The sequence below is a fragment of the Cygnus olor genome, chromosome Z, assembly GCF_009769625.2.
Source record: "Cygnus olor isolate bCygOlo1 chromosome Z, bCygOlo1.pri.v2, whole genome shotgun sequence".
In the NCBI taxonomy this organism is placed as follows: domain Eukaryota; kingdom Metazoa; phylum Chordata; class Aves; order Anseriformes; family Anatidae; genus Cygnus; species Cygnus olor.
In genome coordinates this window covers 80,694,592-80,715,137 of record NC_049198.1, presented here as the reverse complement: position 1 = coordinate 80,715,137, position 20,546 = coordinate 80,694,592, and the positions used below count along the sequence as shown (strand labels likewise).

At 39.0% G+C, this 20,546-nt stretch overlaps 2 protein-coding genes across 6 annotated transcripts in view; one reads left to right on the top strand and one right to left on the bottom strand.

Annotated features, from left to right (window-relative positions):
- The first annotated feature begins 1,174 nt into the window (after positions 1-1,174).
- ERAP1 (endoplasmic reticulum aminopeptidase 1) lies at positions 1,175-18,039 on the top strand. 2 transcript variants are annotated; one of them, XM_040541741.1, is made up of 18 exons: positions 1,175-1,958; positions 2,486-2,624; positions 3,854-3,988; positions 4,568-4,688; positions 5,033-5,187; positions 5,737-5,850; positions 7,247-7,378; positions 7,937-8,068; positions 8,217-8,300; positions 8,661-8,818; positions 9,321-9,400; positions 9,679-9,862; positions 12,696-12,852; positions 12,940-13,124; positions 13,862-14,023; positions 14,902-15,042; positions 15,148-15,229; positions 16,559-18,039. In XM_040541741.1, the coding sequence occupies exons 1-18, from the start codon at positions 1,471-1,473 to the stop codon at positions 16,703-16,705; spliced, it is 2,796 nt and encodes a 931-aa protein (XP_040397675.1). In that variant the 5' UTR covers positions 1,175-1,470; the 3' UTR covers positions 16,706-18,039. The 2 variants fall into 2 exon arrangements, with proteins under 2 accessions (XP_040397675.1, XP_040397676.1); XM_040541742.1 differs by lacking the exon at positions 16,559-18,039 and adding an exon at positions 16,130-16,285 and having other exon boundaries at positions 1,238-1,958.
- Positions 18,040-18,933: 894 nt separating this feature from the next.
- CAST (calpastatin) overlaps positions 18,934-20,546 on the bottom strand; it is a 65,670-nt gene continuing 64,057 nt past the window's right edge. For all 4 annotated transcript variants that reach the window (XM_040541743.1, XM_040541745.1, XM_040541744.1 and 1 more), the window contains one exon: positions 18,934-20,184. The gene's annotated coding sequence lies outside the window, so the exon portion shown is untranslated. The remainder of the gene's footprint in view (positions 20,185-20,546) is intronic.

Sequence of the window (20,546 nt, the reverse complement as noted above, 5' to 3'; positions counted from 1 at the left end):
ACCAACACCCAGGACCTTTTTTACCACTTTCAGTTCTTATTGCAGAGATATCTGTCCCTGTTGTCCTTTAGCGGAAATCTGCTCTTTTTGCAGGGTGAGAACCTCTTTTGGTAGTTGTTCTGCTCTGACCTCACCTGACTTGGTCATCCTAGAGTTTCCCAGCATTCCTTGGGTGGCTTTGTCCTTTAGCAGTGGTACACATGGACCCAGGAACTCTTTTCTGTAGCCACAGGACTGATTAGAAACACTTGGAATGGACCAGACCACCGTGATGACAGAGCATATTTTCATTTGAACTCCTTTGCAAGGAGTCTTTTAAGGCTGGAGGAATGAATCTCATGGTGTTGTGGAAAGTCCTGTACCTGGGGAATAACAACCCCAGGCACCAGGACATGCTATGGGCACCCTGCTGGAGAGCAGCCTGGCAGAAAATGATCTGGGGTTCCTGGTGGACACCACGCTGAACATAAGCCAGCAATGTGCCCATGCAGCAAGGAAGGCTGATGGTGTGCTGGGCTGCAATATGATGAGTGTTGCCAGCGGGCTGAGGAAGGTGATCCTTCCTCACTACTTAGCACTGGTGAGGCTGGAGAGCTGGGTCCTGTTCTGGGCTTCCATGTACAACTTCCATGTTCCACTTCCATGTGAGTGTAGTGGAGAGAGTCCAACCAAGATGATCTCTGCTACTTACCTGAGGAAAGGCTGAGAGTGCCCAGACTGTTCAGCCTGGAGAAGAGAAAGATCAGGGAGATCTATCTCATCAATGTCTATAAATACCTGAATGGAGGGTGAAGAGAAGACAAGAGCCAGGCTCTTCTCAGTGGTGTCCAGGCACAGGTTGTCCAGAGAGGCGGCGGAGTCTCCTCTTTGGAGATCTCCAAAAGTCTCCTGAACATGGTGCCGGGCACCCTGCTCTGTGTGGCCGTGCTGGGGTGGCTGAAGCAGGTGGCCTCCTGAGGCGCTTCCAGCCTCAGCCTGGCAGGGGTTCTGCGAGATACACGGCGGTAACGTCCGCTGGGCTTCCTTTGGGAAATTCTGATGAGAAACGGATTCAGTACTCGAAAACACGTGCTCAACGAGGAGCTGCTTTGGTGGCCAATGCCTTTTTTAGGGCAGGGCCCACGCCACCAAGCCCCTGCTTTGGGGGCCGGGCCGCGCAGGCCCCTCGCGGCCCCTCGCGGCCCCTCGCGGCCTCCATGGGCGGCGGCGGCGGCGCGCTCCGCCCCGCGGCGGGGCTCGGCGGGCGCAGGCCGGCCGGCTGGCTTCACTTTCGCTTTCCGTCTCGGTCCTGGTCCCTCTCGGTGTCGCCTTCCTCCCTCGGACCCTCTCGGTGCCGGCGTCCTCCCTCGGTCCCAGAGGCGGGTCCCGCAGCGCGGAGCGGGGGCTGCCGTCCCGGGGCTGCTCCCCGCCGCAGCATGAGGCGGCGGGTGCAGGGCGGCCTCGTTGCCTCCTCCCTTCACTAGGTCCAAAATGGCAGCGCCGCACTTGGCCGCCTCGTTCCGGGGCCCGTGTGCCCCAGTGGTGTCCGTGGTGCTGGGCCTGGCCATGGTGGCTTCTTCTGTCGGTGGTGGCCTCGGCGTTGACAGCAGCATGCCGTTTCCCTGGAACAGGGTGAGGCTCCCTGAGCACATTGTCCCGCTGCACTACCACCTCCTCATCCACCCTAACCTCACCACGCAGACCTTCTCGGGGACAGCTGCCATAGACCTGACCGTCACCCGTCAAACCAGCACCGTCATCCTGCACAGCAAGCGTTTGCATGTGGCCTGGGCGGCCATCGGGGCACAGGAGGCGAGGGTGCTGGAGCACCGGGCGCTGGAGCAGGTGGCACTGCTCGCCATCGAGCCGCTGCGGGCCGGCCACAACTACACCATCACCATCCAGTACGCTGCCAACCTCTCTGACTCCTTCCATGGCTTTTACAAAAGCACCTACAGGACCCAGGAAGGAGAACTCAGGTAATCTTCTTCTTTTTAAGTAATAGATACATCATCTTAGATATTACATGTAACTGGTTTTAGAATTTGTTGTCAGCTGCTCTGTAATTTTTCTTTGAAATTATCCGTTGCTGAGGTTCCTGTCAGACAAAAAACCGCACCAGATTGTATATATAATGGGATATTGCAGAGACTGCTGTTCTTTCAGGTAGCTATGGGGTTCTTGGCTGTAGCCTTAGCAGGCCTTAATCCACCAACACATCCGTCCATCCTGCAGTGATGTGAGAGGAAGAGTCCGGGGACTTGCTGGGCTCATGACAAGTTGTCTCTTATTCCAGAACCCCTTATCAGGGATATTGGTCGAGAAACTTTATATATCCACTTCTGTTCCCCACAACAGACTGAGAAATGGTAATTCTTAGCATGCAAAAGATTTTGAAAGTACTCAAGTTATTTGATAAGTGTGAAATTACTTGATTTTCACACGAGGCAGTGAACACTGTGCATGTGAAGGTATGTGGACTAAAGCTTTTCTCTTTTTTCCTTAGAGTGCTTGCAGCAACGCAGTTTGAGCCAACATTTGCAAGAATGGCCTTTCCATGTTTTGATGAACCAGCCTTCAAAGCCAGATTTTCAGTTAAGATTAGGAGGGAACCAAAGCACCTTGCGCTGTCCAACATGCCACTTGTAGGTGGATACATTTAATGTTGTGCTGTTGCTTGATGACCTTTAAAAAAGAAAGTAAAAGGAGAACAGAATATCTAGGAAGTTGCTGTTCATGGGAATATTGACCTAAAGATTCTGGCAGTTCTTTTCTGAGCGTAAATGATTGCTGGTAGTATTGATACACAGTTATAAAGGAATGCAACAGATGTTGGATCCAATGGGTTCCTGTTCTCAGCAGTGGTTTGAGAACAATGTAATCTCCCTAACCTTTATTTTACTCATAAAATGCTTGCAGTCTTTGTCTTAGATTTTAAGAATTAATATTAAAATGTATCTGAATACAGACATAATATAATTCATGTGTATTAACTTAATTATCCTATTAATCAGGACCTTTTATGTATATATATTTTAAAAAAGGTTAATTTGGCCTTCAGAAAATATCTGTGAAAGGGGAGTATGTGTAATACCTACAAATATTGTTTGCAATTACAAATATGTAGGCATATATAGGGTGGGTCACATGTCATACATTTGATCTTACTTTGTGCATAAGAGATTCTTCATAAATTCTTCTGCATTATTGATTCCTGATTTGCCAGGAAACTAACACTTATAAGTGACGGAACAACACCTCCCCATAGACCAAGTACATTTCAAAAAAATGAAGTCTTTTGAAAGTTGGTTTAAAAAAAAAAAAAAACAGTTCTTGCACTGAAAAGTGGATAAAATAATGAATGAAGGGTGGGTGCCAGTATTAGTATTTCAACGTGGCTAAATATACTCCAAGTCTAAATTAGTTACCTAAGGCGAATCAAAAGGGAAAACTAGATACCTCAAACAGGTGACTCATTTTGTCGTGAAATAGATATCTGACAGAGATGAGTCATTATTTGGAGTAGTTTATTTCTCTCGTGTGTAACAAGTGATGTTTAGATTTAGACAATTTCTGATCAACTCAAGTGTGATCTTAATTAGATTGATGTGCTGGCAGACACTGAGGAAACTTAAAGCTTTTGAACCAGTACTTTTATTTATCTAGCTTTAGCAATGTTGAAGTAACACTTATGAGTGAAACTACCTATATGTTTCTGTTTTCTTTCTTTGTGTGGGAACGGGCTGGCATGGGGTTGACTTCTTTCCAACGTCTTTAAAATTGTCTTAGTGAAACTGAAAAGAAACACGTCGATTTTTGGTGCTAAAGTCCTTGTAGGTACTATGGGATGATGAGCTGTGCTTGTCTTTTTTAGATGAAGACTGTGAATATAAATTCATGGCTTGTTGAAGACCATTTTGATACCAGTGTCAAGATGAGTACCTACCTCGTGGCCTTTATTGTTTCAGATTTCAAGTCCATCAGCAAAATATCCAGTCATGGAGTTAAGGTAACTGTTCTGATTTTCTAAGAGCTTTTTTTATAACAAAATCTATATGGAAACATATACTGTACTTTCAAGCTAAATCGTTGCATTTATACATCGTGAAGTTTTACATGAACAAGAGGACAGAAAAAAGTTGGCTTTGTAATTTGATGATTAGTTTGCATTAAGACTTTTACTAATTTCAAAAGTTTTTGGTAATATGCTTGCTTTTTATATACTTACATGCATTGGTAATGTTGTGTCATGTAAGATTGTTTGATTAAAGGGAAATTAAATATCGTTTTCTTGGAGAATCAGGAATAAAACAAAACAGTGTTAGTTAAACAACCCTGGCATGGTAGGGGATGGAAGCTATGGATGTCCTTTTACGGGCATAGTGGTTCTGGAGGATAAAGTACAATTCTTATTTCTAATTTTGATCATATTTGTATCTGGATTTTTTAAAAAATAACTTTTGTATGAGAGCTGTTAGGTATGTGCTCTACTGTCACTTTTCATGACCACTCACTTACCTGTGTTAAAGAACAAATTCTGTAAGCTTTTGATGCTGGCATTTAAATACTGCCCGCTTGTTTACTGTAGATTTCTGTATACACGGTACCAGAGAAGATCCACCAAGCTGATTATGCACTGGATGCGGCAGTAAAACTTTTAGACTTTTATGAGGATTACTTCAGCATTTCATATCCCTTACCTAAACAAGGTAAGTGTTAAATTATTTAATGTATTCAAGAATAGCATTAAGAATAGAGAGTAAAATAGCACAAAATCAATAAATTAGGTAAGACTGGGACAATTTTGGCTCACAGACTTTTAAACTGCCTGCTTCGTATAACTTAAGAGTATATTTAAAAGCTTCACTGAGAACTGAAAATCCTTCTATATAGAACTTTTAAAAAGGTATGTTTTTGCTGTTACATTTAGGAGAGCCCTTAAAGAATGTGTGATGTGGGAGCAGTTGTGAAGTGGGATGAGCAGGTGACTGGGTACTTTACTGGGTAAAATAATCCTAGCAGTTTATTAATGCTTCCCCACTGCCCTCCCCAGATTTAGCAGCTATTCCGGATTTCCAGTCTGGTGCTATGGAAAACTGGGGATTGACCACATATCGGGAATCTGCGTTGTTGTATGACCCTGAGAAGTCCTCAGCATCTTCTAGACTTTGGATTACTATGATAATAGCCCATGAACTGGCTCATCAGGTGAGATTTAGGAGCAACAATAAAGGATCAGAAGGGACCACAGAGTGGTCACAGCTGTGTGGATGGGGAGATATTTGACATATAGACTGAAAATAGCTGTTTCAGTTTGAGGGTGTTCATATGTGAATCATGAGACTGTTCCCAGTAAAGTCTAGTTGGGCTTCATAGACATGAAGGGCTGTAACCAAAATCTGTTTAGTTCAGTAGCTGTAGTGCTCTGGGGCCTTTGCACCATTGTTAACCCTTGAAATTAATTGCAAGGCATGAATATAGGTAAAAAAGTTCAGAAATGTTACAGTTTTATATGTGGCTCTCCTATCAAACCTGGTTTATTTATAACGTTTCATGGAATGGTAGTGGAAACCAGTGCTTTAGAGTATTACCATTAAAATAAGAAATGAAATGGAAAGAGGCCAGAGTAAGCTGTATTACTAAAAAATGTGCCTTAAATGTCAGTGACATGCTATAAATTCAATTTCATATCAGTCAGTAGCAGCTTTTGTGAAAAACTGTGTATTTAAATTAAAATTTTTGTTGTTATTGTTTCAGTGGTTTGGCAACCTAGTTACCATGGAGTGGTGGAATGACCTGTGGTTAAATGAAGGGTTTGCAAAATTCATGGAGTTCGTGTCGGTCAACGTTACCCATCCAGAACTGAAAGTTGTAAGCAGCATTTACTGTATTTTTATTTTATATCTGCATTCTAAGTCCACTAATTTGTAAGGGTGAAGACCAAGCATGTTTATGCTGTGAAATAGTTTTCGATTTCTCTTTGAAAGAATTGTCTGATCTTAACTTGAAGGGTAAGAATATTGATTTAATTGTATCTAATAATTTCAGAAACTGGTGATGGAAGTTAATGATTGCAATCACAGTGTATTCTCTTTTCAAAAGCTTTTTAGACTTCCAAAAGTATAAAGGCATTGCTAGTCGGTCGAGGGAAGTGATTGGGAAGTGACTCTACTCTGCGCTGCTGCAGCCTCACCTCGAGTACTGTGTGCAGTTCTGGGCACCACAGTACAAAAAGGACGTTAACCTGTTGGAGAGTGTCTGGAGGAGGGCTACAAAGATGGTGAAGGGCCTAGAGGGGAAGACATATGAGGAGCGGCTGAGGTCACTTGGCCTGTTCAGCCTGGAAAAGAGGAGGCTGAGGGGAGACCTCATCGTGGTCTACAGCTTCCTCATGAGGGGGAATGGAGGGGCAGGCACCGACCTATTCTCCTTAGTCACCAGTGATAGGACCCGCGGGAATGGTGTCAAGCTGAGGCAGGGGAGGTTTAGGCTAGACATCAGGAAGAGGTTCTTCACTGAGAGGGTTGTCGCACACTGGAACAGGCTCCCCAGGGAAGTAGTCACTGCACCAAGCCTGTCGGGAGTTTAAGAAGCGTTTGGATTGTGCGCTTAGTCACATGGTCGGACTTTTTGGGTAGACCTGTGCGGTGCCAGGATTTGGACTTGATGATCCTTATGGGTCCCTTCCAACTCGTGTTATTCTATGATTCTATGAAATTTTTATTTTTTTTCATCATGTATAGTCAGACTTAAATCCTAAAATCCTTCCACTAGCTTTAGCACAGGTTCAATCTATGAAACTTTGCAAGTATGCCTAGTTCAACCAACGTGAAATGAACAGTGCACTGGGAAGATCTATGCAGAAACTTGCCATAAAACTGCAGTGGAATGATGATGAAGAAATTCATCGTTTGCTTTTTTTTTTTTTTTCCCTTTGGTTTGTTTTGTGGTTACTGACCATTCATTTTGTCATCAAACTGTTGGAACGTGTGCATGTCTTTTTGGAATTACTTTTAAGTCTCACTAGCTGGAGTATTAAAGTTAGTTCAGAAGGGTAGAGGCAGTTTGTCTCTCTATATTACCGTTTTTGTTTTTCTTTTTTTTTCTTTTTTTTTTTTTATAAAGCTCAGTAATGAAAACAAAGATATGTTTGGTTTTCCTTATGGGATTTGAACATCATGTAGAATGGACCGCAATGTGAACTAACAGGAATTCAGTAGTCTTTGTGCAAAAGTTGGTAGTAATAATCATTTTTGCCTCCTATTAGGAAGATTATTTCTTAACAAGATGCTTTGATGCCATGGAAGTGGATGCATTAAATTCATCGCATCCTGTGTCTACTCCTGTGGAAGATCCAGCTCAAATTTTAGAAATGTTTGATGATGTTTCTTATGATAAGGTAAAATTTGTAACTGATTTTGTTCTCAGTTGTACTGATTGTACTATACATCTGCATTGTACTGATTTCAGTCAGTCTTTTATACAAGACATCCCTGAACCATGGTGTTAATATACTTTTTTATATTATTTTTATTTTTATATTCTAACTAATTCCTAGTCCAAAACTCCTGAATGTAGTTCAAATGGTGGTTTCCTGTTCCATCTATAAAAAGAGGAGGTTTTAACCCCTTTTTATCTATTGTGTATCAATTTAAACATTAAAACATTATTTTAGGTGCTTAAACCAACCAGTGTTTTTCACTGGAGCATTATATGGTGCTGCTCTATGTAGTAATTCAAAAAATAATAGCATAGTTTACTCAATCCAAAATATAGTTAAGAAAATATATTTATGAAAGCCAAATTACTGTTTAAATATACATAAAACCCAATTATTTCTTATCAGACAGACATACAAAATTGAACTGCTGTTTAGGTTAGTCTGAAAATTTTCTGAAAGAAGCATCTTGCTATCTAGGGAGTGGTTTTGTAAACATTTTGTCACACTTTTTTTCAGGGATCCTGTATATTAAATATGTTGAGGGACTACCTGACTGACAATGTTTTTAAAGCTGGGCTTGTGCAGTACCTGCAGAAGTACAGCTATCAGAATACAAAAAATGAAGATTTGTGGGACAGTATGACAAATGCAAGTATTTCTTACTCTTTTTACTTTTTTTTTTCCAAATTTCATAGTTTTTTGTGAATAGTGTGTTTTTGTAGTATATTACTGAGGACTGTGACCAATACTTATGGTAATGATATCAAAAACAGATGACCAAAACTTTCTTCTACAGATTTGTCCCACAGTAGGTAGCGATAAAAGTGAACAACAAGGTGATGGCTTTTGCAGAAGGAACCAACAGTCATCTTCAAATGCAGTAAGCATCTATTTTTTTTACTCATCAGTATTTGGGAGTTTGATATTTATCTGAGTCCTCTCATGTTACTATTCTGTGCTGCCGCATCGGTATGTGTACAGTAAGAAATCCTACCTCTGTGCCTAGGGCTGATTGGAAAACAGCACTATTTAAAGAGATGTCATTAACTACGTAAAAGTGTCCAGAAAAAGAACAGCTGGAGTTGTCATTGATATCCCATGTTCCAGTCTAAACTTAACTATGCTGAGCTTACAAATTTGCAGCAGCTTTTATGAAGTTCTTAGCTACTCATTTCATTGTCCATGCACTCCATCTTCCTCCTCTTCTTATGTATCTTCTTTTTCCCTCACCAACAAACAGCACTGGACTAAAGGAGAGACTCTTGATGTGAGGGCAATGATGAACACTTGGACACTGCAAAAAGGTTTTCCCCTGGTAACTGTCACAGTGAGAGGAAAGAACGTCCACCTGCAGCAGGAGCACTACATGAAGGGAGCAGATTCCCATTCATCCACAGGGTAAAGAAAATGGGAAAATCCCAGCACAAAAACCATAATACTCACCTATGGCAAACATAGATATACAATAATAGCTTTCACTGTTGTTTCTTAAGGAATGCTCCTTGAACTGATTGGATGTGAGTCTTTCCCTGTGCAGCTCAAGACAGTACTACTACTGCAGTAGGTACAGGTGGCCACACCTGGCATGCCTGGCCGAGTTACCAGTAGCTGCACAGCTACAGTGGCCGGGCACCTAGGTGAGCTGTGTGAACTCATACTGGGACACGCCAGTGGAACTAGGCTTGAAACTCCATATTGTTGCAGCTTCACTGTTAATGATCTCCCAAGCAAATTAAATTAGGGCTAGTTAGGTGCATGTGGTTCTGCACCAAAATAAAGAGATGTGAGTGCAGGTCATTGCTGTCATCCTGCAGGTAAAAGACACTCATCAGCTGTTAGACTGGGCCAGGCTGGAGAAGCTTTTGCAGAGTTCTTTCATTAAATTTCTGTTTTGCATTAGGTACTTGTGGCACATTCCACTAACCTACATTACGAGCAAATCTGACACTGTGCAAAGATTTTTGATGACAACTAAAACAGGTAATTTATTTGATTAATTATAAGTGACTAATTTATTCGAAGTTTTTCTGTAAGCTTTTTAGCTTTGCAGGTGTTTTTTTGCAGAATTGACAACTGCAGCTACTAGTACAAGACAAATGATTTTTTGTCATCTCAACTGCATCGCTATAATAATCTCTTAGTATATTCAGGATTCATGTTATAGTTTTATTTAAATCTCTGAAGTGAGACTATTATTGGGTATAATATTAGAGTGATTTTGAATCACTAATAAAAAGGAGTTATATTTTTGTTTGTAGATGTCATTATCCTTCCGGAAGAGGTTGAGTGGATCAAATTCAATGTGTACATGAATGGTTATTACATTGTGCACTATGAAGATGATGGATGGGATCATCTGATCAACCTTTTGAAAGAGAACCATACAGCGATTAGCAACAATGACAGAGCAAGTCTCATTAACAACATATTCCAGCTTGTAAGGTAAGGCATGCTGTGCTAGTCAAAAACAATACAAACTGCATTCATGAGTATATACCACTAAAGGAGTGTTGATTACATATACATTTTTCATTAAATCATTCAAATAGGAGCATGTTCTTCTCTTGCTTACAGCAATGTAAACCCAGGATTTCTCATTTGCAGTGGCCTTATCCAAGTGTATTTAATGAAACAGACAAGAAGACATAATCCTCATGGTCTGTGAAGTGTTTGAAACAGGATGTAACTCACTGTTTGAGTCTTTTTTTGAAAAGGGAGATTGGGAGTGAAGTTCTCAGTGAAATTCTGCATTTGCTATGTTAACTTAGTGTCACGTGGTTTTTAATTGTAATTTTGGAGTTCAGCTTTCACAGGGAAGTGGTAAATACATGTGTACTATTGATAATAATGACCTGTTTATTGTGGTAATAAGGTCTTTCACGCAAGATTACAAGAAATACTAAGAAACTGAGTCCACATCCTATTTGCAAGTTAAGGCTTTCTTTAAGATAAGGTAATTCTTCTTAATGTATTGTCACACTAATTCTCCTCAGCTTGGATTTAACTAGTAACACTTTTACACCATGAAGACATTGAGAGTGTAAATGTGGCACACATTTGGTTAAGTGAAAAATATGGGTTAAGACATGGAGCTGTCAGAGGTCATAGCAGTAAAAGGTATTTTTTCTGCTGCTAACATTGGGCTAATGATTGCATACAAAATAGAGCATGTATCTGTTTTTGATAAAACTTTGTTTTTCTTTGAATATTTTCTTCGTATAATTTTCTGCTAAAATTTTAGCTTCTGAGGAAGCTCAGTAGATGTGGACACTTAGTGTCTTGATTACAAGTGTTCTTCTGAGTACCCAAAATGCTCACCAGCACATCTTCATGCAACCTATTAAATCTCTCAGTCAAGATTTTGCAAGTGAGCTAATGCTAGGAGAGTGTTTATGTGGAAATACTGATGTTCTCTAGGACTGTCAAATCTTTGTCCTGTCCTGCATCACAGGTAGCTGTGCTTTCTCTCTCAAGTTCAAGAAAGGGGAGCATGGAAGTAATATTATAACTTCCCTGGTCCAGCTGGTGAGCAAAAACGCAATTGAGTAGGTGGTAGGGCATACAATCTCTTACTCTGTAATTCAGCGGAGTTTTTTAGACTGTTTTTCAGTAGGCATTCCAGGATGAGATGTTGGGGAAAGACCTGCTATATTCAGTGTTGAATATATATATGACATATATCTCAGTTGAACTGTATCTTGTTGAACTGAAAAAAAAAAAAAAAAAACGAGATGTCCCTTGCACTTGCCTCAGAAAAAGCTTACAGTCAAAGGTGGCAGAATTACAGCCAGGTAGGGTTGCTCAGTGAGCTCAGTTCAGCGTACAACAGAGAGCTGTGGCATTCAATACATGCCTAATTTCTGATGTGGACAATACAGCAAAGCCAACCTTTAAGCAGGGACCTGAGGAAGAAGACCAGTGAAGCTTTGACTAGTAGCTCTGACTGAAGAGCTTTTAATGTGAGGAGACGGGAGAAACATACTCACTTAGAAACCTGAAAGTCAGAGATGGAAGATGGCAGAAAACACTAGAAGACAGTCAGAAGTTAAATTCTCAGCACGACATTTCACAGATGAAAAACAGAACAGATTTGAAAGGGGGGTAAAAACAGGTCGTGCTCAATACAGACACACTAGTGGAAAGATGCCAGTGTAAAGTGATGGAGTAGGGTAGTGTTTTTGCTCCTGGAAAGACACTGTTTCCATTTGTCAATTAGAAACAAGGCTCTTACAGTAATAAAAATGTGATACGATTATAGCCACAGTTAGTCTTAGTTCTGTGGATGTTATTACAAAAAAGTGTGTCTTAGAGGTGTTTTGCAAACAAAATCTGCAACAGGTGTGTATACTCAGAGGGGCAAAGAGAACCAAAGAACCGAATGCATTAATTGCTGATCTTACAGCATTCAAGAAAAAAGGGGGTAAGGAGAGCTGGAAGACAATCACATGAATCTGAGGTGGCAGCTCATAAAGAGATGCCAGCAGGGCTAGTCAACTTTTTCATCCGGACAGCGGAGGAAAGGTTTTTATAGTTCAAAGTTTGAAGAGAAAAGGGGAGCCTGAAGAAAGATTGCTTATTGTGTTCAAGAAGCTTAGAGAAGAAAGGAAGAAGGGACAATTAGAGATGCAAATTGGGTTAAACTTGGTTCCTTTTAAGATGGGTGACGTATTTTGAAGAAGAGAAAGGTGAATAAGGACAAAATGAGAACGTATATGGCGAGATAGCATGGGCAGAAAGAAGCAGAAAAAAGGTTTCACAGAAGGATAAAAAAATTACCAGGATGAAGTGAAATAAGTCCTCTTCCATTTTCTCTATTTTCTCTTGTAATAAGTAATTGAGGTATATCCTGGCAGACATAGAAGGGTTGAGCTGTTAGTTAAAGTGAAGAACCAGCTGGGATTATAGCTGTGAGGTTTTACTACAAGAGATTAAGTACCTGCGTGTCAAGCTAGAAAGGTGTTACAGAAGAAGTAAGTTCAGTGATTGGATTTTCTTCTGTATGTGCTATATAGAGCAAAGTGAGGAGACAGCAAGAGAGAGACAGTGCTTTGATGACCACGGGACAGGGGAAAAAGTGGGTCTTACTAATAACATTCCCTTACAGTCCATTTCTTAGTTCAAAGACTAGATATTAGGTTTCATAGCTTATGTTACTTGCTCAGCCACATTTGACTTCTAAAAACAAACCTAAAAAACTGTGTCTTGGATTTTGCTTTTACGTTTGTTTTGTAAGCTTAATTGCAACTTCTTTTATCCCCTCTCTTCTTCTCTTTAGAATAAAAAAAATGCCAATTTCTAAAGCTTTTGATTTAACTTTATACCTGAAACGGGAAACACAAATCATGCCTGTACTCCAAGGTATGAATGAGCTGGTTCCTATATACAAGCTGATGGAGAAGCGGGATATGGATGATACAGAAAAACAGTTAAAGGTAACATTTTAAGTATCTAGAGTTTCATAACTCTGCCTGTACCTTGTAAAAAGTGCTTTATATATCATTTTTATTGTCTTATTTTAGGAGTATATAGTCAATTTATTTAAAGACCTAATTGACAAACAGCTTTGGAGTGATGACGGCTCAGTGTCTGAGAGAATGCTTCGGCAGTCCCTGCTGCTCTTCGCATGTATGCGCAGATACCAGCCATGCGTGGACAAAGCAGAAGAGTATTTCTTGAAATGGCAGAAATCCAATGGAACCTTGAGGTCCGTTTTGCAAATAACTGTTTTTTCTTATACTGTCTTTTCTGATACTCTAATTATAGTAAAGGTAATTAAGAAAGAGCTGAAATGCAGTTCTCTAAGCAATCTGAAGTTGAGTCTTTTTAGTTCTGTATCTCATACTTTAACTTTTCACTTCCTTCACGTGTTGGTGAATATTATATACCCAAACTAGCACATATGTCACGTGGTACTCCCCAGCTTGTCTTCTTAGATAGGTGAAAAAATTCTTCTTAGAAAAGTGAAAATTACATGTAAATATATTCCGTCCTGTATCTGTCTGGAGACTGCTCTATAAAAATAGGTAGCTACTGTTCATGACATTTGTGTAATTTGTGCTTCTCACCATGACATAAGAACTCTCTAAAACACCCTCCAAAACATCTCTGAGAGACTGTTCTGGGAAGGCCATAGAAGACTGTGTTGGTATCCAACTGGGCTTAAATACAAGATAGACAGGAAAGGAATATACAAAATAAGTAAGAAAAAAAAATAAAGGAATGAGTCAATTTCTGGAAATCGTTTCCAGGGCAGGAACACTACTGTGATACAACCTGATATATTTAACTGTTTCCCAGCAATAAGGATCACTAATACCCATGAAGGACCAGTATTTTTAAGAAACTGTTATGTCAGTTGATGTATGATGATGTCGAGGTTATATTTCTGCAAACATGCCTAAATATGACATGGAGAGTAACTTGGTGTTCAATTTGTTGTAGTTTGCCAGCTGATGTGAAGACAGCAGTGTATGCTGTTGGAGCACAAACATCTGAAGGTTGGGATTTCCTCCTTAGTAAATACAGACAGCACTCATTCAGCATAGATAAAAGTAAAATTGAATTAGCTCTCAGCCTCACCAGAAACAAGGACAAACTTCAGTGGTGAGTAGTGTGTTACACAAGAACAGAAGTGTGTTTTGGGGTGAATAACTAAATACTGACACAGGAACTAGTATCGCTCAGTCTTGTTACATAGCTGTTGAATTTCAGGATTTATAAAATGCTTTACAGATTTTATACACTAAGAGCAAGTGGCTGCAGCATTTCATTTTAGGGTTTTAGTGCCAGGAGTCAATGTGCTCAGCATTGCAGCAGCAAATTGGGATGAAATATAAACCTATTCAAATACCTTGTCTTTGCTTGACAGACACTTCATTGTTTACCTTTTTAGTTATTTTGGTTATAGGTGTATATACTCTTGTTTCTTACAAAAATTGTGTGTTTTCCCACTTTTGAGAAAACTGAGTGTTACTGAAGTTTTCAGATATTCAAACCTTCAAAGCTTGCATTCTGTAAACCTGCTTTCTGCCTTCTGGTGGGAGTTATGGAATGTCACGCTCATTTAGCATGTAGCTATATAGCTGTTTCATAATGTTATTTTTTGTATTTGCTGTTCTTTGGACATGTTAGTCACGAGTTTGCAAGGCCTGAATATTCTACTGACAGTGTAGAACAAATTTATTTCCTACAAGGGATTAGGGAGGTTCCTATTAAGTTGGAAACTTTTGAATAGAACCAAAATGTAGACTATTCTTATAATTTATATTCAGCATGCAGGTCTATTAAATAGTTGTAATTATGAAGGTAATAGTAATGGGAAGGATGGATATACATTGTAAAAATTTGGAAGTAACCCAACAGTGTTGGGACCTTTAGAAATGTGAACCTTATAAACAGTAGAAAATACTAAGCAAGTAATCATTTTGTCATTTTTATCTTTACTGGTCTAAACAATTTCCATATCTATTATTAATTCTTAGGTTACTGGATCAAGGTCTCCGTGGTGACATCATAAAAACTCAGGATCTTCTACACATTATTGTGTATGTTGCCAGAAACCCATCTGGCTATCATCTTGCTTGGACGTTTTTAAATGAAAATTGGGAGAAAGTCGTAGAAAAGTAAGGAACGTGTTGTTTCACTGCTGCCTGTACCCAATTGTACTTTAAAACACTATTTTCTACCAAACTGTAGGTTTTCTGAGTGTAGGTTATTCTTTTTGACAGATTTGAACTTGGTTCGAATGCCATAGCAACCATTGTCACTGGAGTGACAAATCAGTACTCGACTAGGCCACAGCTTGCACAGGTAAGCCATTCAGATTAGCTGTTCTGGTTTTAAAAAGTAGTTGTAGTTTAACTGAAACAAAACTCTGGTTTAAATTTTAACATCTTAAAAGCATGACTAGTTATGAAGTATTAGAATAATATCCTGTGTTTTCCTTGAGCTTAATTCCTTGAGGCAGAGCATTAAGCCAGTGGCAAGGAGAAAGATGGAATTTGTTTAAGCAGTGGACTTGGATGCAGAGTATTCATGTATGTATGTGTATGTAATGTTCATGGCTCTCTTCTGGAGAGTACTGAGGAAAAATAAGAACAAAAGTAGGTCTTCTCACTGAGCAGACCGAAGGGCAAATGCTGAAGGGCAGTGATAAGTATAGTGTGCTCTATGTCTGCTACTCCAGGGAGAATTATCCATGCTTCTGGATGTCACCATATGATAATCATTTTGTCCACCTATTCCACTTCTGTCAGTGTCAAAAAAACAAACAAACAAAACCAAGACTGGTCAGTGTGCAGATTCAAAGTCCTAAAATGGGATCCCTGACCGTTTTTTGGAAGCTGAAATCCAGATTCCCTGGTTTGGGTCAAAACACAGGCAGAAATAATATGACCATATTAAGTACAAAATGAAAGAATATAGGGAGCAGTGCATTCTTTTGTACTTCATTCTCACCACTCGTTTTAAATCCAAATGGACTCTGACAGCGTGTCAATAGAATGCTATAGCAGTGCCATAGGCTGCAAGGACGTTTCTGTCCCTAGGGGATCTGCAGGATTTATGACATGAGAGTCACTGTGAACACACTGGCAGACAGACAGGAAGTATAAGGAGAGAGAAAATCCAGCAATTCTTTTCCATGTATTCTACTTGTACCTTTTGTGTAGTTTGTACAACTATTTGCATCTTGCATCCTGTGTATATTAGCAGGGACCGTTTCAGTTCACAGCCTGAGACGTTACTTGAACTGCCAAGTGAAGGTATGTTACCAACCAAGCAGCCAAGAGGCAGAGTAGGGGATGCATTTCCTTCTCTGGGGGAGTCTATACAAAGACAGACACTGCTGTCCAAAGGTTTGTTGAATGAGCAAGAATTTGTTGAATGAGCAAGAACCAGACAGATTCCCTTGCACAACAGTTTGTCACTTCCTGCAACTGCTTTTTTATAATCTAATGTTAAATGTAATCTTCATCAATTTGTGAGATTGAGTCAGTATCTTTTCGAAGGTTTTGAAATTTTTAAGATAATTTCTCATGTCAGGTCAAATATCACAAATATCCTGCTACTGTTCCTGTGAAAATAAGAGACACTGCTGCCTCTTCATCAGCTGTCCTTCCACATTTTTTTATTCAACAGGTTAAAGAATTCTTTGGTTCTCTGGAGGAAAAAAGTGCACAGCTTCGTTGCATCCAACAAGCTATTGAAACCATTGAGGACAATATACAATGGATGGATAGAAATTTTGAGGATATCAAAACATGGCTGCAAAAGAATCACCTATAAATTAGGATAACTTATTTTTGTCAAAAACAATTGTAAGGCACTGAAAATTCATAGGAGGAACAGCAGAGCAATTTTAAAAGTTAGTTTCTCTAGAGGGCACGCTAAGTCTGCACTATTCCTCTTGCTGCTGACTGAAAATATTCTTGTATTTTTAGGTAATGTTAAGGAAATGAGCATGCATTTTGTGTGCAGAACATCTGAATCTTATTTTAGATGATTAATCAGTTGGTTTTAGCTGGAAATTTTGCTTTTAATTATTCCTTTTACACCTGATTGAAGTGCAACTGCTACCATAATTACTCACTGATGTTTAAGAGGACAGATAGTCATTTGTAATAGGCTTTATTTCTTATCTCTAAGGATTGTAAGCTAATTACTGCGAGAACAGATGAATATTATGTGCTAAAAAGGTGTTATTATGTGCTTATGTTACTTAAGAAATGAGCTGAAGTTTGAGTTTTGTTTTTTTTTTTTTTTTAAAGACCCAGTAGTGAATGAATTTCTTCTCTGCTCACCTATGAAAATTCCTCAATTCCAGTACTAGTATTAAAAAAAAAAAAAATCCACCTGTTACCCTAAGTGCTTGATTTCTAACACTTGATTTCTTTGCCTTGACAAACATATCCTTGATGTGATTCATTAGTTTTTATTTTCTCTGGTGTTTCCTTACTGGCTGAAGCAGCCAGTAACTGTAACAAAGACTAAGACTTAAGAAAAAAAAAATGCATGAGGTGGAATAATCATAACCTTTCAATTGTGCCTTGTTCCCTTTTCTCTCTGCTAGAAATAATACCTGCCCAAGAAGTAGGAACCTACTTTCTGAGAGCTCAGAAGGGCTTTTGAATTCTGCTACTGAAGGACAAAAGTTCTGTCACAGCACTGTACAAAAAAAAGTTTCCCTCTGCTTTCTCTATCCATTTACATATAAGGAATCTTGTACCTCATAGCACATTAAGGAAATGCATTCTGAAAAGGCTGTGTACCCTGTTCACCAAAATTTAGGAATTAGATCTGTAATTCAGATTGACTTCCAAGTTTTGCATTCTAATGAATAGCTGATGTTTAGTTCTTGTCTTACAATGCCAGTGGAACTTTGCAAAGCTACTACTGTACTGTACTGTTGTATGATGTAGTAGACAGGTACACAGCTTGACTAAAACGTAATTTCTTTTGTGGTGGGATGTCTGGATGACTATCTAGTCTTGCAGTAATTGAAAACAAGTGGGAGGTGTTGAGACCGACTATTTCAGATATTGATGACTGCTGCTTGCTTTAAAAACATTTCAGAGCAAACTGAGAAAGCAAATTAATAAAAAGCAATATTTATATGTTTCTACATAGAGTACTTCATTTCTGTGTGTATGTTCTTTTCTTTTGCTATTGTAAGCAGTAACTAACATTGCTGGTTTCTGCTTTAACTGCTTCATCTTGAGCTGCAGGGATTTCTTTTTGTTTTTCAGCTGTGGGAGAAAAAATAGATTTCCGAGACTTCCCCATAACACAGCCCCCCCCTTTTTTTTTTTGGAATCAATTCAAGCATAGATCCAGATACACTGCACCCCTCTCTATGGTACAAAGACAGTTATTTACAGACAGGTATGTTGATAGGTTATTTATCCCACAGTAGATTTCATAGTGTCACTTCATACAGATCAATCATTAACCAAGATTTTAGACGTGTAGATGTTTGCATCAAGAAGAAAGCTTGCAAACAAAGCTAGAATCACATAATACTGAAATTATTATGTACATAGACAAGAGAATCTTAACACTTACAGGGATGCCTGCAGAGTTCAAAAACTTCATTAAAACAAAATATTTCTTCTGTCGCTTAAGAATGACTGTTTATCACTAGTATGTATTATGTCTCAAATTTTAACTGGATTTTTTTCAGCAAAATAGTCACTTCATCTTGTTTCTTAAAATACTTGTGCATACCCATTTAGCTCTTCCAGGCCTGAAGCCCCATTTGGCCCTATTTAGCTTCTAAATAGCATTAGAAATCAAAGGGAAGGGGAGAAAAAAACTGCAGCTGGATCCTGATCAGATTGGTGGGGGCTGCATAAAGCACCTCTGACAAGTATTTTTTAGATGCTTTTTAAACACATTAGATTCAGTTTTAACAGGCCTATATATATATTTTTAAGTAATTTCTGAGCTTTTTTTTGCCTTCCTGTATCTGTTCACATTAACAGCTGTAGTAAATAAAAAAGTTACAAACATCACAGTGCATTCTTAAAAACTTTATTAGTGTGACAAAGGTTCTCAGTACAGATTGCTAAGGACAGTCAAAATTCTGTTTATTCTCCAACATAAATCTCAAGGCCACCTGTCTGCCACACTACATTCTAGAATCAGCTATTGGAATCATTACAAATATTGGCCCTAGTATGATCTTCCTCTGTAAACTAATGGTGAAGCAGTATGTGTGTAAGATGTGCAATAAGATGTTTTAAGAATTATGAAGACAGAGGAAAACAAATGGAAGAACTTGGTACACCTACGTCCCAAAAGCTCTACCTTTAACAGACATACTAGAGGCCCGCTCTTGCCTGTTATCCTGAAGACCAGGTGAATACAATGTTCCTTGCTGCATTAATTTGTTCTATTTCTGCATTCCCTTCTGGAGTATGAGGAACAGAAGTAAGGACTAGAAACAGTGAAAAAAAGCAAACACAAAAATGTCCATCTTTCAACCTGAATTTCTCTTAATATCTGCTAAGGCTTATGTACTTTATTTTTCTGTTCTGTGATGATAATAGTATCAGTGGTACACAGCAAATTTTTATCTTTTCAGTCCAGGAGACGCCTGAAATTATACAAGAGCAGTATAGATGCAGTTGGAAATCAAAAAAAAAAAATCCTTATCGGTGTCGTTTTGCAGTTGTTTTAACAGCAGCTAAGGCATCATCAGAAATACCTGCTTTATTATTAGAATGTGCTTGATGAAGCAATTAATCCCCAGTTTTTTGCTCTTTAGATAACCACAGTTTACCTCTGGTTTCTTACCAAGAACTTAGGAAAGACTGTATACAGCCATGCTGAGGTGGGCTGATGATAACTAAAGCTCATTATATTCCAGAATGCTTAATATATTCACTGCAATGCTAAAAATGCTAGCACATATGACTTCTTGGGAGATTTAGAGGCACTATGCGGAGATTATGTGCAAAAGTCTGCATTTTTTTTTTGGCTTTTCTATTAGTTTCTGAAATATATTTCTTACAAATATAAAGCATCCTTTCCCTCTGAGATCTGAAGAAAATTACAAAAAAAAGTATAACAGTACAGTAAAGTGAAAGGCTAGGAAAAAAAATCTTAATCTACTACTGGAAAAAAAGAAAACATGAAAAAAGTCCAGAAAATACCACTGTACAAAAAACACCTAGAATAGCTACATGCTTTTTGCATCAGCTTTTGTTCTTCAGCAGTAATTATCCCCAATAAAAAGAAGTCTTTTCACATCAAGTGCCAAGATCCTGAGGGGGAGGAAAAAAAGAAATGAAAGAGTTAAGAACATTAATAAATAAATCTGTGAAGGATAATGAGAAACAAATACCTAGTGACAGAAAGAAATCCAGAAAGAAGAAATATCAAAAGAGAGGAGGTATTTTTTCAAAAGTGATACTGCAGTAAGTGCAGTAAGATTGGCAGTTCACTGCTGATACGGAGCAATGATGCATCTTGGTCTTCCCTAAATCTTCCCACAGGATTTAGCTCCATCTAATTACCGATGCTCTCTTACGAATTAAATCTGCCTCTCAAGTCAGAGGGCAGCAGCTCCTCTGCATGTGACTCAGAAGGCTGGAATTAGAACCCTCCTGACTAGTACTCAGATGAA

Excerpts from the sequence above, each read along its gene's own strand:
- ERAP1 (XM_040541741.1), top strand. The coding sequence starts at position 1,471 with ATGGCAGCGCCGCACTTGGCCGCCTCGTTCCGGGGCCCGTGTGCCCCA. Across the intron at positions 7,379-7,936 it reads ATGATGTTTCTTATGATAAG|GGATCCTGTATATTAAATAT; the intron begins GTAAAATTTGTA and ends ACTTTTTTTCAG. Across the intron at positions 8,819-9,320 it reads GATTCCCATTCATCCACAGG|GTACTTGTGGCACATTCCAC; the intron begins GTAAAGAAAATG and ends GTTTTGCATTAG.